The sequence below is a fragment of the Anolis sagrei genome, chromosome 2 (genome assembly GCF_037176765.1).
Source record: "Anolis sagrei isolate rAnoSag1 chromosome 2, rAnoSag1.mat, whole genome shotgun sequence".
NCBI classification, from domain to species: Eukaryota; Metazoa; Chordata; class Lepidosauria; order Squamata; family Dactyloidae; genus Anolis; species Anolis sagrei.
Window position 1 is genome coordinate 253,809,506 of NC_090022.1, and position 16,415 is coordinate 253,825,920.

Sequence of the window (16,415 nt, forward strand, 5' to 3'; positions counted from 1 at the left end):
AGCTTATACTAGACATTATTTCTTGTGCATTTTTTTTGTTTATAACAAAAATCACTATTGCTCTTTCTCAAAGCTTCTACATCATAAATTGGTGATGGTAAAATAGTTATTGCCCTCCAAGTCTGTCTTTCAGAATAAATCGAGGAAACATTTTCTGTGTTGCTTCTCAGAGGGGAATGGCTGATTAGAATAGAATTAAGCTTGGAGACAGAGTAGGGATTTTAGAAAGTTGCTGTGCGAATCCCAGGGAGAACTTCATAGTCCTACATAATTAGTTTTATAGGGAATATATTGTTCAATTAAAATAGAATTACATATGTTTTGTATACTTTAAAACTATTTCAATATATTTCTCCTCTGTCAGCTTTGTGAAACAGATGATAAAAGCATTTCAGTTGTAAAAAATGTGATTTACTATGCCTAGTCAGGAGGTATGAGAAATGTATACAAATTAAACGAGTTGCATATGTTAAAACATTTATCAGTAGAATATCTGCTGTTAAAGTAGGAGTATGATTTAGGAGTCTGATGGGGAGTTTTTAACACAACTGTATTATAAAGTAGTATATAGTAAGTACAGAGATAGGCTGATCAAAGTGATAATGTGAAATTTTTATATGCAATTAGAATATTTCATAACCCACCTGGATGGTGTATATTCTTTTAACAGGATTTTGTTTTGGTTTTATTGACTTCTTGGTTTTCTTCCCTTAAAAAAAAAAAGCCAAATGTAACTCTCTAGATAATGCATAATTTGAATATTTGAAAGACTGAAAGAAACCTCCCAGGCAGTGATATTGTATCACTGCACTCTTGTGGTCTAATTTTATAACCTCCAGCATCAATTCTATGATACGGTGAACATGCTCATATTTCCATTAGAGCTATCCGTGTATCCTTTTTTATAAAATTCCTCTTCCCTCCTCTCTCTGAAATTTTACAGTTGTGGAGCTCCAGGGCTGCAAGGCTATAGTGCCCCAAAATATAATCTTATAAGGGTCTCTAGAGTGGCCCAGGTGACTGACAGCAACCTTATACACAATAAATTTCCTATGCAAAAATAACATCCATGCAGGAAACTGCATCAGTATTGGTTGTGACTTGTTGCCGTGTGTGCGCACATACTCACTCACCATAAACTATTGTCAGATTTTATAACCTGGGCCCTTTCACAATTACGATTCTGCTTTAGCTGACATGGGTGTATCCTCTAGACTACTGGGATTTGTAGTTTGGTGTGATACTGAAACTCTCTGACTATCCCTTCCTAAACTGCAAATCCCAGGATTCCATAAGATATTACAATGGCAATTTAAATTAAATCATTGTGTGAAAGGACCATTGGGTAAAGCGTCTCTAATTATCAATTCAAATCTTTGGTTTCAATTCTGTAAGATATCAACTTGCCAAGGAGGAGGAGCCAAGGACTTAGGGACTAGTATCCATCTGTGGGCCATTACTTTCAGTAGCACTTCTCAGGATTTTCCACTGAACTACACAATTTTTGCACTGTACCCAAACAAAGGGGCCAACAGAAACCTTCTTGGTGATCTCTTTTGAACACTAGAATTTTCACCTCCTTCTGGCATCTTCTCAGTTATCTCTTTTGAACATTGCGGTCCTCACCTTCTGCCTGTTCATAGTCCACTCCCAAATCAAGCATTTTTTTTGCACGTGGTCAAATGTTTAACTTTGGTAGGCATTTGGTAGCTCACTATAATTCAGAATTTAAAATAGGCGTGTTTGTAAGCGTATTGCCTGAGTTATGCATGAAAATATGTATTGAAAGTATTCCGCTCAGTTGAAGCTATGGAGCATTTTAATGTAATGACAGTATAGCTAGAACAGGCATGGGCAAACTTCAGCCCTCCAGGTGTTTTGGACTTCAACTCCCACAATTCCTAACAGGCAGTAGTTAAAGTCCAAAAGACCTGGAGGGCCGAAGTTTGCCCATGCCTGACCTAGAACCAAGGACAGTTCCAACCCAATCATGTTATTGGGGCTCTTTTGCATGCTAATACATTAATTCATCACAGAATTATGGAACCCTTATAGATGGGTTGCCAGGTCAAACCAAGACCAAGAAGTATTAGGACGACTATGTTATTCTACTAAAAAAGCTCCAGTTGAGGTGAACGTTCAGTGAAAATTATGGAGAAGAAAATACATAAAGATATTGTAATAAAATAGTTCAAAGCAGGCATGTAGCCAGGGGGTCGACTCGGGGGGCTTCAGCCCCCCCCCCGAAATTCTCATGGTGGTTCGCGAAAAGGCCTTACTGGTGCATTATTTAAAGTTATGTTTATTCATATCATGATCTGATCACCATACTCAATATATCCCATATGCATGGGGGTATTGGGGTAATGATACAAAAGGTTTGCTAGGCTAGACCCTCTTTCACTCAGACTCAGCCCCCCCCCGAAACCCCCCTTAAAAAAATTCAGCCCCCCCCCCGAAACGAAATCCTGGCTACGGGCCTGGTTCAAAGCCACAGCTAAAGTATGCTACTACGAGGATTGAATGAAAAGTAATGCCTCCACCTTTGTAACTCCTCTACAGATGGCAGTATTGGTATGCGGCAGGTACTGGCTTGTTCAGTAGACTCTCCTCTACAGTTCAATTTTGGCAGGAAGCCTTAGCATTGAATGGTTGTGTTGTTAAAGTACAAAGTATGGAACCCTGTGCAGATGGTCGCTCAGTGAAACTTAAGTAATGTGCAGTCAATGAATTCTTGACAGCAGAAGGTTCCACCCCAAAGGAGATTAATCAGAGAATGCAAGCTGTTTATGGTGATAGTGTTTATGTGAGTACTGTGCGCCATTGGGTGAGTAAGTTTAAAGATGTTGAGGTGGGAACATTTGACTTGCGTGACAAACAAAGAGTCCTGTGACAGCAACCACCAAGTTTCACAAGCAAAAGGTTGACAGACTGATTCAGGACAATCGTTGTATCACTCAGAGAGAAATTTCAGGCATAATCGGCATTTCACAATAATGTGTGGGTCACATTATTGCTTTGCCTGGCTATTGGAAGGTCCGTGGATGATGGGTTGCAGAAACAGAGTGTCGACTTCTTCCGTGACGGCTTCAGAAAACTTGTTCATTGTTGGCAGAAATGTATCCAATTGTCTGGTGATTATGTGGAAAAGTTAATAGTGGTAGTTAAAGAGCACATTCTAAGAATTATTTCTGCGTTTGATTTATTAAAATATTCCCATCCAAACCCAAGTAACGAAGGTGGAGGCATTATTTTTCATTCAACCCTCGTACATAAATACTGGTTGTCATAAAAGATAAAAAGTAACATATAAATAAATATTATAATAGTAGTAGTAGTAGTATTGGTGGTGGTGGTTCTGTGTGCACAATTTACTGTAACAAAAAGGATTGTTCAGTCAGATTTCAAAATTATTTTTTTCCTACCAGCTAGCACAGACGTTATGAATACCAATTTGGTAATGAAATGTTGCTTGTTGCAGAGTTCAGAATAACATTTAAGTAAATACTTGTATTAATTTCCATACCCAAGCACACCTACAGTTTCAAGGGAGAGAAAGCAATACTCCAAATATTGAGAGGTCATGTCCTAGAGAGATTCATTTCAAAACAATTCGTATGAAAAATATGAAAGACTCATGTGTCCTTTGTATAGTAATTAACCAAAGAAGATACAATACAGTGGGATTTCAGATTTTTGAGGTACCGGAGCTTTAGTGCAGTGTATCTTGGGACCGAACAAATTCAGTATTGTAACCATTTTTGAAAAATGCCTGTTCCTCAGACATTTAGCATAGCTGCATAAAAAACCATCTGAATTTGTGGCAATGACATGAACACATCTTTTGAGTCAAATTCTTTGTTAAAGCTCCACTTGTAAGTGGCATGTGGAATTGTTTTAGTTCTGTTTCATTATTAAATGAATATTTGAGAACATACGTTGAAATGTCAAGTAAGCTGGTGTAGAAATTTACTCTACCATCAAAACAGTAACTGTTTGAAAGGTGATATTCTTACATTGTCATGCACTTAGAACACAAAGGAATACCTGTCTGCCTGTTAACTGCTAGAATACCAAGTGACTAAAGTTATTTGCAGCTGTTGGCTGAAACAATAACTTGTTAGTTTTAATATTCTGACTTACCATTCATGCACCCTCTCACATTATTCCTCATGTATTTAAAAGCTAGTACATTAAAAGTTTCCCTAAGTCATTCAGATGCTGTTTCTCATCTAAATAACTCAATAAGGCAGTTCAGGGGAGCATAATAATCTTTCCATTAAGCTAAGTGATAAGGTGCTATAAAGAGAATCTGGACATATGTAATTGGAAGCAACTTCCATTAATTTCAAATGTAATATCAAACTACACTTTCAGACCTGGAAGACTTTGACTGAGGTATACTGTATATAGTTCACCTCCCAAATGAATGTATTTCTGTCTTCTGGAGTGTAGCTTTTTAATTTTACCTACACCATTTTTTTCTTTTGAAATGAATTGTTTAATTCAATTAATAGAAGTGGGAGACCTTTAGCTAGTGATGTAGATCTTTGCTTATTTGATTATCATACAATGGAATAAAACACTTCAAAGAGTTTTGCCTTGCAACCCCCTCAAATGAAAAGGCAACACACGTGAATGGGTTAACTAAGGGCCACTTTTATTAATGTTACCTAATTAAAATCTATAATTTTATTTATTTATTTATTTATTTATTTATTTATTTACAGTATTTGTATACCGCTTTTCTCACCCCGAGGGCAACTCAAAGCGGTTCCCCCCTCCCCCAATATGTGCCTGGAATGCATAATGAACTTGACCATGAACTTGACATTGAACTTGACAATGAACTTGGTGAGGGTAATTCTGTTCCCAACATTAATAATGTCATATTTCCAGTTTCTAGGCCCTTTGCCTCCCCTCCTTTATTTACAACATAGAGGAAGGTTACAATTCTGTCCTACACAAAATTGGCACCTTGGTAGTGCACCAAATTCAATTCCCTTGTTGTTTTCTGGGTGCACCAGTTTATTGGCCCATATCTCCCAATTTACCCTGCTAGAACAGTACAGGAAGCGGGAATTCCTACCCCCCCCCCCCCATGGGCAACCACTTCAGCTATACTGTTAATTGGTGCGAGGTTTGGATTGGAAGAGGGCGGTTTGCCCCCTATGACTCTGCCCTCCCCGAAAGTAGTCCCTAAGGGACTACCTTCAGCCCACTTATTCCGCAGGAAAGGCGTTATATTCCTCCCTCTCCACATCTTTGCCGGGGTTCAAAAGACCCTTCTCTCAATTAGGTGAAATTATGAGTGGGTTTGCACCTTTTGGGTGGTATTTCCAATGTGTAGAATCTTTGTTAAACTAATGTACCAAAATGTAATGTACACAAATCTAACATAATTGACACAAAGCATTGTATGTTACAAATATATAATGGCTGTGGCAAATGAACAGTTCACTAAAAAGTTACAAAAAATCAAATATAATTGACACAAAGCATTGTATGTTACAAATATATGATGGCTGTGTCAAATGAAAAGTTCACTAAAAAGTTCCAAAATACAAATTTTCCTACAATATTTTGAGACCCCTTCCACACAGCTGAATAAAACCCCACATTTTCTGTTTTGAATGGGAATATATGGCAGTATGGACTCAACTCAGTTCAAAGCAGATATTGTGGGATTTTCTGCCTTGATATTCTGGGTTATATGGTTGTGTGGAAAAGCCCTGAGATACTTGTTTCATTGATGATGAGAAATTTGCAAATATTTGGTACATCCCTACCATAATCCCCTCTCTAAATTTAATGTCAAATAAGAGATGTAAAGCCAGAGGAAGAGGAAAAGTATGACCAGGAGTACTAAGAACCAGAAAAATCCTTTTGTGGACCATCATAGAATCATAGAGTTGGAAGAGACCTCATGTGCCATCCAGTCCAACCCCCTGCCAAGAAGCAGCTCAAGAATCAGTTGAGACCTTGGACAAAGCCTATCTATCCTTCCCTAGCAGCACACTAGGAAGAAAGGAAGAGTAAAGGCAAAATAATAAGATAGCAGAAAGGAAGGAGCTAGAAGAAAGAAAACAGCATAAGCCAAGAGTGTGTATACCCTTAGGGCCCTTCCACACAGCCATGTAACCCAGAATATCAAGGCAGATAATCCACAATATCAGCTTTGAATTGGGTTATCCGAGGCTCCTTCCACACAACTGTAGCAAATCCACATTGAACTGGTTATTTACCTGTGTGGAAGGGCCCTGAGTCAATGAGAACTTATGCTACCCACTTTATTGTCTTAGGGCCCTTCCACACAGCCATATAACCTAGAATATCAAGGTAGATGTTCCACAATATGACTTGCATAATGACTTCTCTCATGTTGTGATTACGGTTCACATCATGTACTACTTTGTTGAAAACATACCTTGGCATTCAAACCTGTTTTTTTTTTTTTTGGCCTATTACTTAGATTGACACATGCCATTTTAGTATATATACTGTATTTTAATTTTGTTTTTACCACACTGCTACTATTTAATTGCTTTTTAACTTTTGTATTGCGCCTTTTTAACTTGCCTAGTGTGGAGTGTTAGCTGCCTTGAGTCCTCACAGGGAAAAAGGCAGAGTGTATATAAAGGTAATAAATAAAAGAAGGAGTTCCCCTTTCCCATTACTTACGGTAGGAATTCCCTTTGGGAATCTGTTCTGATCATCTCAGGAATGGACGGAAGCACTGTGGCCAGTGGATGAAGGGTAGTATTGTACACAAATCAGGAATGCCTCCTAAGCAACTACTGTATTGAGAGTATTTTGTACAATGTCATGAAAGCTTCAGATCCTATTATATGATATATAGCTAAATTATGGACCTGGTTAACCCAATGACATATGTCTCATATTTCTAGTCTGCTAGCATTTGCTTTCAACTTCTGATTCAGTAAAACTTTCCTACTACATTTTTGTTCATGCAATGTAATCCACCCTGTCTGCATTGCGGGGAGAAGTGTTTGAAAAAGATTATCATCATTATGTGAATATTTACAGATTTTTCTGTTAGATACACTGTTTTCACTTCTGTCTGACTTTTACCAATATGAAAGTTATTACAGTGGCATGAATTTTTCATCAGTAATTCGTGGACTGTTAATGTGATGCTTGTATCTACAGACTTTGGGGCATGCATTGTGAAATTGTCAGTATTTTCAAAGCAAGTCACTGTGCTTTCATCTCTAACTTCTATAAAATGATGTGAAATGTCACTACAAGATTATAAGTGGGAAATGGAAAAAGAAAAATTCAAAATTTAAATTAAAACAAGAAATTCTGCAAAACATTTCAGCTCTGAGCAAGCAGGCTTCATTGGTGCTGACAAACATGCCAGGATAAGCATGCTTTGATTGGATGATAACCTTTCTGCTGTTCTTCATGTGGCACTTATCCAGTTAGAGTGTAGATTCAAATAAGGATTGGATGGGAGACGTACATGAAATGAATCATCTAATTAGAAGTAGTACTAAATTTTTGCATTTAACCCTGAGCTAAACTCAGCTGCAAAACACAAAGTAGAAGAAAATAAGGTTCATTCAACTGTGAAAGTTTTGTGCACAGTGACAAATAAATGCAAGTTTTACTTCATTATCATTTAGGATTTGCTGAATCAGCATTGATATCAAATATCACACAGAGCAGCAGGAAAGCCATTTTCTTCTTCTGATGTAACCAATTAAGAATGTACAGTTTAAATGGAACAGAAAAATATTATCATAACAGTTATATATTCTTAAATAATTTACAAACTAGATAATTATGCTCATAGAAAATCTAAAATCGTCACCAAGAAATCTCCACTTGCTTTTAAATTATACCCTAGTCTTGTGACACTTTTACTGGTTGATCAGGGGTGATTGAGAAGATATGACCCATTCAGCAGAGTTTCATGGAAATCTTGGAACCAGTTATAATATGTCACTAGTTTAAGTAGACATTTTTACCCCAAAGGGATTGTATCCATCTTAACCCTACAGGCTTATGTACAAAACAGGCAGTCAATAAGAATATGTAATGTATGATATTACAGAACATGGACCTGCGCGTGGCTCATTTACAATGCTCATGAACTTAAATAGGTGTGTAGAAGATGGAATTTTAACAGGTCCAGTTCATATAACCAGCTGCAGCTACTCAAATTCTTTTTTCTATGCAAGTACTTAATGTGTAGATGCCTTGCTCTCTATAGTATGTAGACATCATATCTAGATGAGTTATGATACTTGATCATTTCAGATTCATTGTAATATTTCAGTGAATTTATAGTTCATAATTATATAGTAGGCTCTCCATTTGCTAGGGTTAGGGACACAGGATCCTTGATAAATGGGAAAACTATGAATAAAGCACACTACTTTTTTCCTGAGAGAACATTTCCCTAGGAATCCTCCAGTGCCATCCATGTTCAAGACCTTGACTGTACAGTTGCAGTGAAGGACCTAGAGATTCCTAGAGAGAAGCCATATTATTCTAGACCAGTGGTTCCCAACCTGTGGGTCCCCAAATGTTTTGGCTTTCAACTCCCAGGAATCCTAACAGCTGGTAAACTGGCCGGGATTTCTGGGAGTTGTAGGCCACAGGTTGTACCAAGAACTAAAGTTGTTTCTACATAAAGTGTTTAGTCACTTTGTATACAGAATTTCTTCCAACCTGATATGATGAGACAGCTCAAAATCACATTAATTAATTAAAAAGAGAAAGTATTAATTGAACGCATATTGTCACTCAGGATTGCTCATCTAGGTGGGTTTCTTTCTTTGAGTAGCAAGGAGTATTAATAATAATTCTAGATAGATTTTTTTAAAAAAAATACACCTTAAGTCCAAAGAACAAAAATAAATCTTCCAACTTGAAGTATTTTTTGAAGTTGTACATCATGAATAATGTTAGGTGTCTTGCTGAATAATCATGTAATGTTTGATCTCTCAGTGGGTTTTTAACTGGTTGGATTCTGCAAGTGGCCAGCTCATGTCTGAAATTACTGACATGTAAGAAAGGAAGAGAGCTAGTGTGGCATAAAGTTTTAAGTTGTTGGGCAAGGCCTCTGAAAGTCCACAGAGCCTCAACCTTAAAATGGGAACCACATTCTTTCAATCACTCTGCAAGGTTTTGCTCATTTGTTGATCCCAGCGATCCTTTTAAAATCCTAGAAAAATTGTGTAGGACAGTGATTCTGTGAGTCCTCAGGTGTTTTGGCCTACAACTCCCAGAAATCCCAGCCAGTTTACCAGCTGTTAGGATTTCTTGGAGTTGAAGGCCAAAACATCTGGGGACCCACAGGTTGAGAACCACTGGACTAGGGCAACATCTTATGGTTAGGACAATTATCAGGGAGTGATATTTTGATAAAACAAGTAATTATCTCAGAGAAATACAAGCTTTGTAGTAAAGCTCACTCCAAAACATGAGAGTTCACGTTTATTGAGCACCGTGGATTCAGAGTTCATCATGGCAGTGCCTTTTAAAAAAGGATGTAATGTTAAAATGTTCCTGAGTAGATTTTCACTTTTCAAAACTTTTATTACACCTTCATTAACATTTAACAGGGCTGGCAAAGGGCAGATAAAGTTTCTGTCTGGGTTTGATTCAACCACCTGCTGATTATTCTGTTTGGATTTAAATGGAAAAGCAGGTTTGTCTGTTTCACTAAATGTTCAGTTTCAGTAAAACCCGAAATGAAAGGGATGTTTCTGAAACATAAAAGCACTTCTCTTTTGGCAATTTTCTCCCCTCTCGTCCATGGTCAAGGTGCATGAATGTATCCCCACAGCTGAAGCAACTATGCCATTTCTCCCTGTTTTGTTACACTGTGCTGTATTGGTCATTGCACAGCAGGAAATGAACCTGCCATACAATTGCAGCAAAGTGGAACATCACCCAAGAGGGACATATTCTCCCTTCTGTAACCTGTTCACATTGAGGTCACTATGGTTTCATTTGCCCTTAGCAATGTTGATACATAACCAGAACTGACTGAATTCAAGGTGATGTTATGTCATCATTAAATTTACTACTGTAGCCACTGAAACAGTGGGAAAAGAACACTGTTTAACCAGTTTACAGTAATCAAGGGGTTTGGGATTACTGGGGCAGTCAATTTCTGAATCCCTTAGATTGAAGATAAAACAATAAATGGAGATTATTTGGCACAACCCTGTTCAAAGGCATGCTAAAGTTTTTAATTGTAAAAAAAGCTATGAGAATAAGTGGTTAAATCCTGAAAACAGTCTACTAAGGTGCAAAATAGGTAACTCAATACATAGTTAAACAATTATTTTCTTGAACATTTTATTTTAATTGTAATATTAAATGAGAAATGAGAAGGAGCTTTAGTGAATGCAATATAAGGCCCTTTGAAGCTGTTTTTTACCTATCATGTCTTGGTGTTCAGATTTAGGCATCTACACTGTAGAATTAATGCAGCTTGATGCCACTTTAACTGCCATGTTTCAGTGCTATGGAATCATGAAAGTTGTAGTTTGTTATGGCACCAGTACTAATTGGCAGATAAGGCTAAAGATTTTGTAAAGCTGTCTTTATATAGAATCATGGAATTGGAAGAGACCTCGTGGGCCATTCAGTCCAACCCCCTGCCAAGAAGCAGGAAAATTGCATTCAAAGCACCCCTGACAGATGGCCATCCAGCCTCTATTTTAAAGCCTACAAAGAATGAGCCTCTCCACACTCCATAGCAACTCTCACAGTTAGGAAGTTCTTCAGGTGGAATCTCCTTTCCTTCCAGTAGTTTGAAGAATTTTTCCCGTGTCCTAGTCTCCAGGGCAGCAGGAAATATGCTTGCTCCCTCCTCCCTATGACTTCTTCTCACATATTTATACATGACTATCATGTCTCCTCTCAGCCTTCTCTTCTGCAGGCTAAATATGCCCACTCTTCATAGGGTTTGTTCCCCAAACCCTTGATCATTTTAGTTGCCATCCTCTGGACACATTCCAACTTGTCAATATCTCCCTTCATTTGCGGTGCTCAGAATTGGACACAGTATTCCAGGTGTGGTCTGACCAAGGCAGAATAGAGGAGTAGCATGACTTCCTTGAATCTAGACACTATATTTCTATTTATGCAGGCCAAAATCCCATTGGCTTTGTTAGCTGCCACATCACATTGTTGGCTCATGTTTAACTTTGGTGTCCACGAGGACTCTGAGATCTTTTTCACACATACTGCTGTCAAGCTAGGCATCTCCCATTCCGTATTTTTGCATTTCATTTTTTCTGCCTGTGGAGTATCTTGCATTTGACTCTGTTGAACTTCATTTTGTTAGTTTTGACCTATCTCTCTAATCTGTTAAGATCATTTTGAATTCTGCTGCTGTCTTCTGGGATATTGGCTAAGCTATCCCTCCCAATATGGTATTGTCTGCAAAGATGATCATGCCTTCTGACCTTCAGCTAAGCCATTAATAAAGATGTTGAACAGAGCGGGCCCAGGATGGAACTCTATGGCACTCCACCCGTTACTTATTTCGAGGATGAAGAGGAAGCATATAGGATATAGTAGTAATATTCCCTTTTATTCTAAAACCCTACCAAGATTCATGCTTAGTGTAATGAATATGGTCAACTCTCCACATTTGTAGGTTTTCCCTTTTATGGGTTTGATTGTATACAGATTTGATTAATATGTTTTCTCGAGAAATCTTGAACCTCCAGGGTGACTCTGTGTTCCACTTCCACCAAAATTGGTTTGTGCTGGAGGTATTCCTAGATATTCCTTGGGAGAACACTTCTCTAGGCATTTGTAGGTCCTCTAGAAGGATTTTATGTTCACTTTCTGGTAGAAGCTGAGTAAAGAGCATTTTAATTTGCAGTTTTCCCTCTTTTTGGGAGGTCCTGGGCCCCTAACCCCAGTAAATGTGGAGGTCTAATTGTATTGTGAAAATGATGTGGTCATGAGAAGGGAGTCATCATCTCCACTTCTTGCTTGCATACGGAAGGTTTTGGTCAAGAGAAGATTTTGAAAGGTGTTTTCATAAAGGTCTAAAACAGAAGAACACAGTATTGGTATTGTTTTAACTATAGTACTGGTGTGTTGTACTTGAAACGTTGCCTAAATCTGTCATTGATTTTGAACTTTAATTGACCAATGTATTGCTTAAAAATACATATGTGTACATCAACAATTAGTCCTGCAATAAATGTCTTGTTTGTTGTTAAATTAAAGCTATACTCATTCAAAACCATGCGGGGGAGGGGGGGCTGTGTAAAAAAAGGTCCATTTTGTGTGTGAGCAGAAAAAGTTTGCCATTACTTACATAGTGCCACCCCCTGCTGCTTTATAAAATCCTCTGTTCAGTTGGAGCCATCAAAAGATTTTAAATTAATTTAATCTAATGTAACAACCCTAATTACAGTGGAGTTTTTTTTAAAAAAATCCTTTCAAATATTCAGTCCTTTTCACTGATGAAATGCTTTCTTAAATAATCTCAAATGAATAAATAAACGGTTTTCCTACATAAATTTGTATAAATAGTATTCTGGATGTAAAAAAAAGAAATATCTCTTTAGCTTGTTGCTATTAAGCCACACTTTCCTGTCCTTTTCTCATCTCGTCTCAGAAATGTAAAAGATGATATCAGTTTGTCCTGTTGATATTCAAGCCTGTTTTCTTTAAAATAAACTTCCCCATAAGATTGTAGATTTCTCCATTCCTGTTTGTTATCCTGTGAATACTTGGAGGATCAGCTGTGACAATCTATTACTGTTCTTGCTGTCAGGGTGGTCTTAAGTGAGCGCTTGAAGCTTTGAAATATTTCTTTGTCTCAATAGTTGATGGGTCTATACTATGACAGACGTAGTGTCTATATTTCAACATTTAAAATATGGACTTAAGGACAATTTTAAAAAAACATTATACACTGCATAGTATTAGACTGCTTCTTGAATAATTTTGTATGGAGTGAATATGGTCGAAAAATAGCTACTGGATTTCTATCTGGGGTAAATTGTTTGCAGAAAAGCCTTGCCTGTAGCAGAATGTTTAATCATTTGTGTGCAAGAGAGAATAATTTCTATGGGTAACTTATGTGGGTCTGTGTTTTCCATGTAATAAAGATAAAGAATGTCTATATTTCTGTTTGATTTCTAGCTCTTCCTTTTTGTGACTTGGAATTTTGAGCTCTACATGATTCCTCTGACCTTATTGCTACTGCTGGTGTGGAATTACTTCTTGATCGTATCAGGGAAAGATAACAGGCAACATGATACAGTAAGTGTCTTTAAAATGTGTCTGGGTGTTGGGGAACATTTCTGGACATTGTCTTCACAGAGATAAAACTTCAAATAATGAATGTAAGCCTGTTTCCATACTGCTTCTCCCTGCAGAAGATCTCATGGGTTCATCCAGGTTTCCTGCTTCTCCTCGCCGAAGTAAGTGAATGTTCAGTCAGGAATATCCATCAGGAATATCTCATAGCTTTGAATACTTTGTCAAGAAGGGACCTGGAAGAAGAACACTTTTTGTTGAGTTTAACGGGATAAACTTTGGAGCAGCAACAAAAAAACACTTTTTTCATGAAAAAAAAGGCGTATTTGTATATGAACAAGAAGAACTTGAGGCAAAATCTGGTGCCCCAGCAACATGAGCTCACAGAAATGATATTTGTCTTGAAACTATTAAAAATCTGATGTTCTAGAAATGGAAAGGAGAAACTTTAGATCATGAAAAAAAGCTTACAAAATTTTAAGTATATGAAATATGAAATAAATAAAAACATATTTCTGCATTACAGTTATCTCTTCACATTTGCAAGTGTTAGGGCAAACATGGGCAAACATTGGCCCTCCAGGTGTTTTGGACTTCAACTCGTACAATTCCTTAGAGTCGGTAGGAAAAAGTAGGAAAACTGCAAATAAAATAACCCACTTTTTTTTATCTGAACAAACATTTTTCTAGGAATCTTTAGGGTCCCCAATGCAATTATGTGGGAAAACTCTTGTGGAAGTTAACCAGTGAGTCATGCTAGAGGATCTAGAGATTCCTAGACAGAACACGGTAATGAAATCAGGGAATAATCAGTTCTGGGAAAGGAAAGCCTGCAAATGTGGCAGGTCGACTTTACATTGTTGACATGGAGCTTCCCACCAGTGTGGAAATCCTAAATTGTACAGATAGCAAGCTCTTTAACCTCAGCAGACTGAAAGCTAAAAATAAGGTAACAACAATTTCTGTTATAGAACTTCAGTATACTGATGATAACGTAGTCTGTGCTCATTCAGAGGAAGACCTGCAAGCTACTTTAAATTCCTTCGCAGAAGCTCATGAAAAGCTTTGCCTTTCACTTAATATAAAAAAAAACTCAAAGTGCTGTAACAGCAGGCACAAACCAATCTTTCTTCAATGTCAGCAATACACTTAGTAGTGTAATGCTAGAAAATGTTGACCGTTTAAACTCCTTTGGCAGCCAACCACTCCATAAAAATCGACAATGATACCAAAATACAACACCATCTCAGCTCTGAGAGTGCAACATTTTTTTTTTTGAATGAAGAAGAGAAGATCAGGAGGGATATCAAGATGCCTGTTTGCAAAGCTGTATTGTCCTTCAAACTCTATTGTACACCTGCAAATTGTGGACCATCTACAAATGTCACTTGGCTTCTGGAAAGATTCCAGCGTCACCTTCTAAAAATCCTGCAGATCTCTTGGGAAGACAAGTGGGCAAACATCAGTGTTTTGGAAAAAGACCACCAGCATTGAAGCAACAATCCTCCACCATCAACTTGGCTGGACTGGCCACATTGTTCAAATGCCATTGTCCAAAGGAGTTACTTTATTTTCAGATTAAGAATGGAAAACAGAACGTCGGTGGATAACAAAGGAGATTTAAAGATGAACTTAAAGCTAACCTTTAAAATATGGTATAAGCACCAAGAACTGGAAAACCCTGGCACTTAAGCATTGTCACTGAAAGTCAGATGTTACCAACAGTGCTATGGATCTTGAAGAGGCAGAAACAGAGGACAAAAGGGAGAGGAAAGTGCATCAAGCAAACCTTTTTCACAGCCACCCTCTATCTGGAAATCTGTGTCCTCATTGTAAAAGACCATGTGGATCCAGAATAGGTTCTCATAGTCACTTATGAACCCACCACCAAGACTCAACCTTTGGACTACAGGACCCATGATGATTAATTGTATTCACCGTAACATTTGCAAACAGTATTACAAACTTGGTTTATTGCTAATGTCATTTGTTCATAAACAGTAGCTAAGAGAATCATTGTGTGTTGCAAGGGCTTCTGCATGGCATAGGTATGGCTGGCATTGTGCAAAAAGTCACATAGTAAATAAGGTGTGAGTCAGGTAGCTACATCACATTGTTTAAACAACCTGGTCCTGTATGTGTTCCATGCACAGCTGTGTGCATTTAACTTGAGGCTGGTTATGTGCAATACTGGATTACTACCATTCTGTAAAAGATGGATGTTGTGTCTCAGTTACGCCATTTAAAGGAAAGCTTTTCTACCACAGTTCTTTGTGAGTGAAGCAGATGCCTTGTTGTGAAAATGACCACATAGACAGAGATATTAGGTTTATTGACTGGGGAGAATCTTCAGCTTGACCTAAAGTGCTTTCAGATGACCTGAGTGATTTTATACATCCTCTCTAGTCCATACACATTCAATAATTTTATATTATAATTACATATAAGCACTATAAATCAGCTGACACGCAAACACATATTGTGGTAAGATTGTGCAGAGACAAGAAGGAGGAAATCAATTCCAGATTCTGTACAAATTCCTTGGTATCCCTAGAGTAGGAGCATTGGCTCTGGATTTAGTTCTATCCCAGTTATTGTAGGAAAAAAAAAAACAATTTCTGAGCACCATTTCTTATGAATTATCATCAAAATGCAAATACATGCAAATCTCTTAAATAAAATGTTGGCTATAGGTATGTTTCATCAAAAATGTGTTCATTGTAAGTATGATCTAGGCATAGCACAGAAAATATTAAGCCCTATGATTCTCTTGAAGTTACTATGTTATTGTAATTCTATCCAATAGAGATCTAACTTGGGGAAAAGCCCTCCAATTTTATATAGTAATAAAAGTGGTGTCATACAGGGAAACCATGCAGACTTGGATAGAGCTGCATGATAGTCTGGAGTACTCAATCTGGAGGTGACACTTATCGGTAGTGGAGTTTATTTAGAGAGTCTCTGTGAGTCCCAGTGGATAAAGTTGCATGTATTAGCATATTTCCATGTCTATAAATTTGCTTCTTCACATGCAGAGGCTAATTTGAATTTCAGTCATGCACCCAATTTACATATTTAAGAGTATCATTGATCTAATGATACTCAACTAAGATGTCAACTGCCTTCCATTATAATTGGAATGA

At 37.5% G+C, this 16,415-nt stretch overlaps 1 protein-coding gene across 4 annotated transcripts in view; it reads left to right on the forward strand.

Annotated features, from left to right (window-relative positions):
- Positions 1 to 16,415, forward strand: part of MCTP1 (multiple C2 and transmembrane domain containing 1) — a 232,711-nt gene that overhangs the window by 180,453 nt on the left and 35,843 nt on the right. For 3 of the 4 annotated variants that reach the window (XM_060761792.2, XM_060761793.2, XM_060761794.2), the window contains one exon: positions 13,156 to 13,275. In XM_060761792.2, the coding sequence (XP_060617775.2) occupies positions 13,156 to 13,275 (120 nt within the window). Of the gene's footprint in view, positions 1 to 13,155; positions 13,276 to 13,391; positions 13,437 to 16,415 lie in introns of all 4 variants that reach the window. The other variant, XM_067464541.1, reaches the window with a different exon arrangement.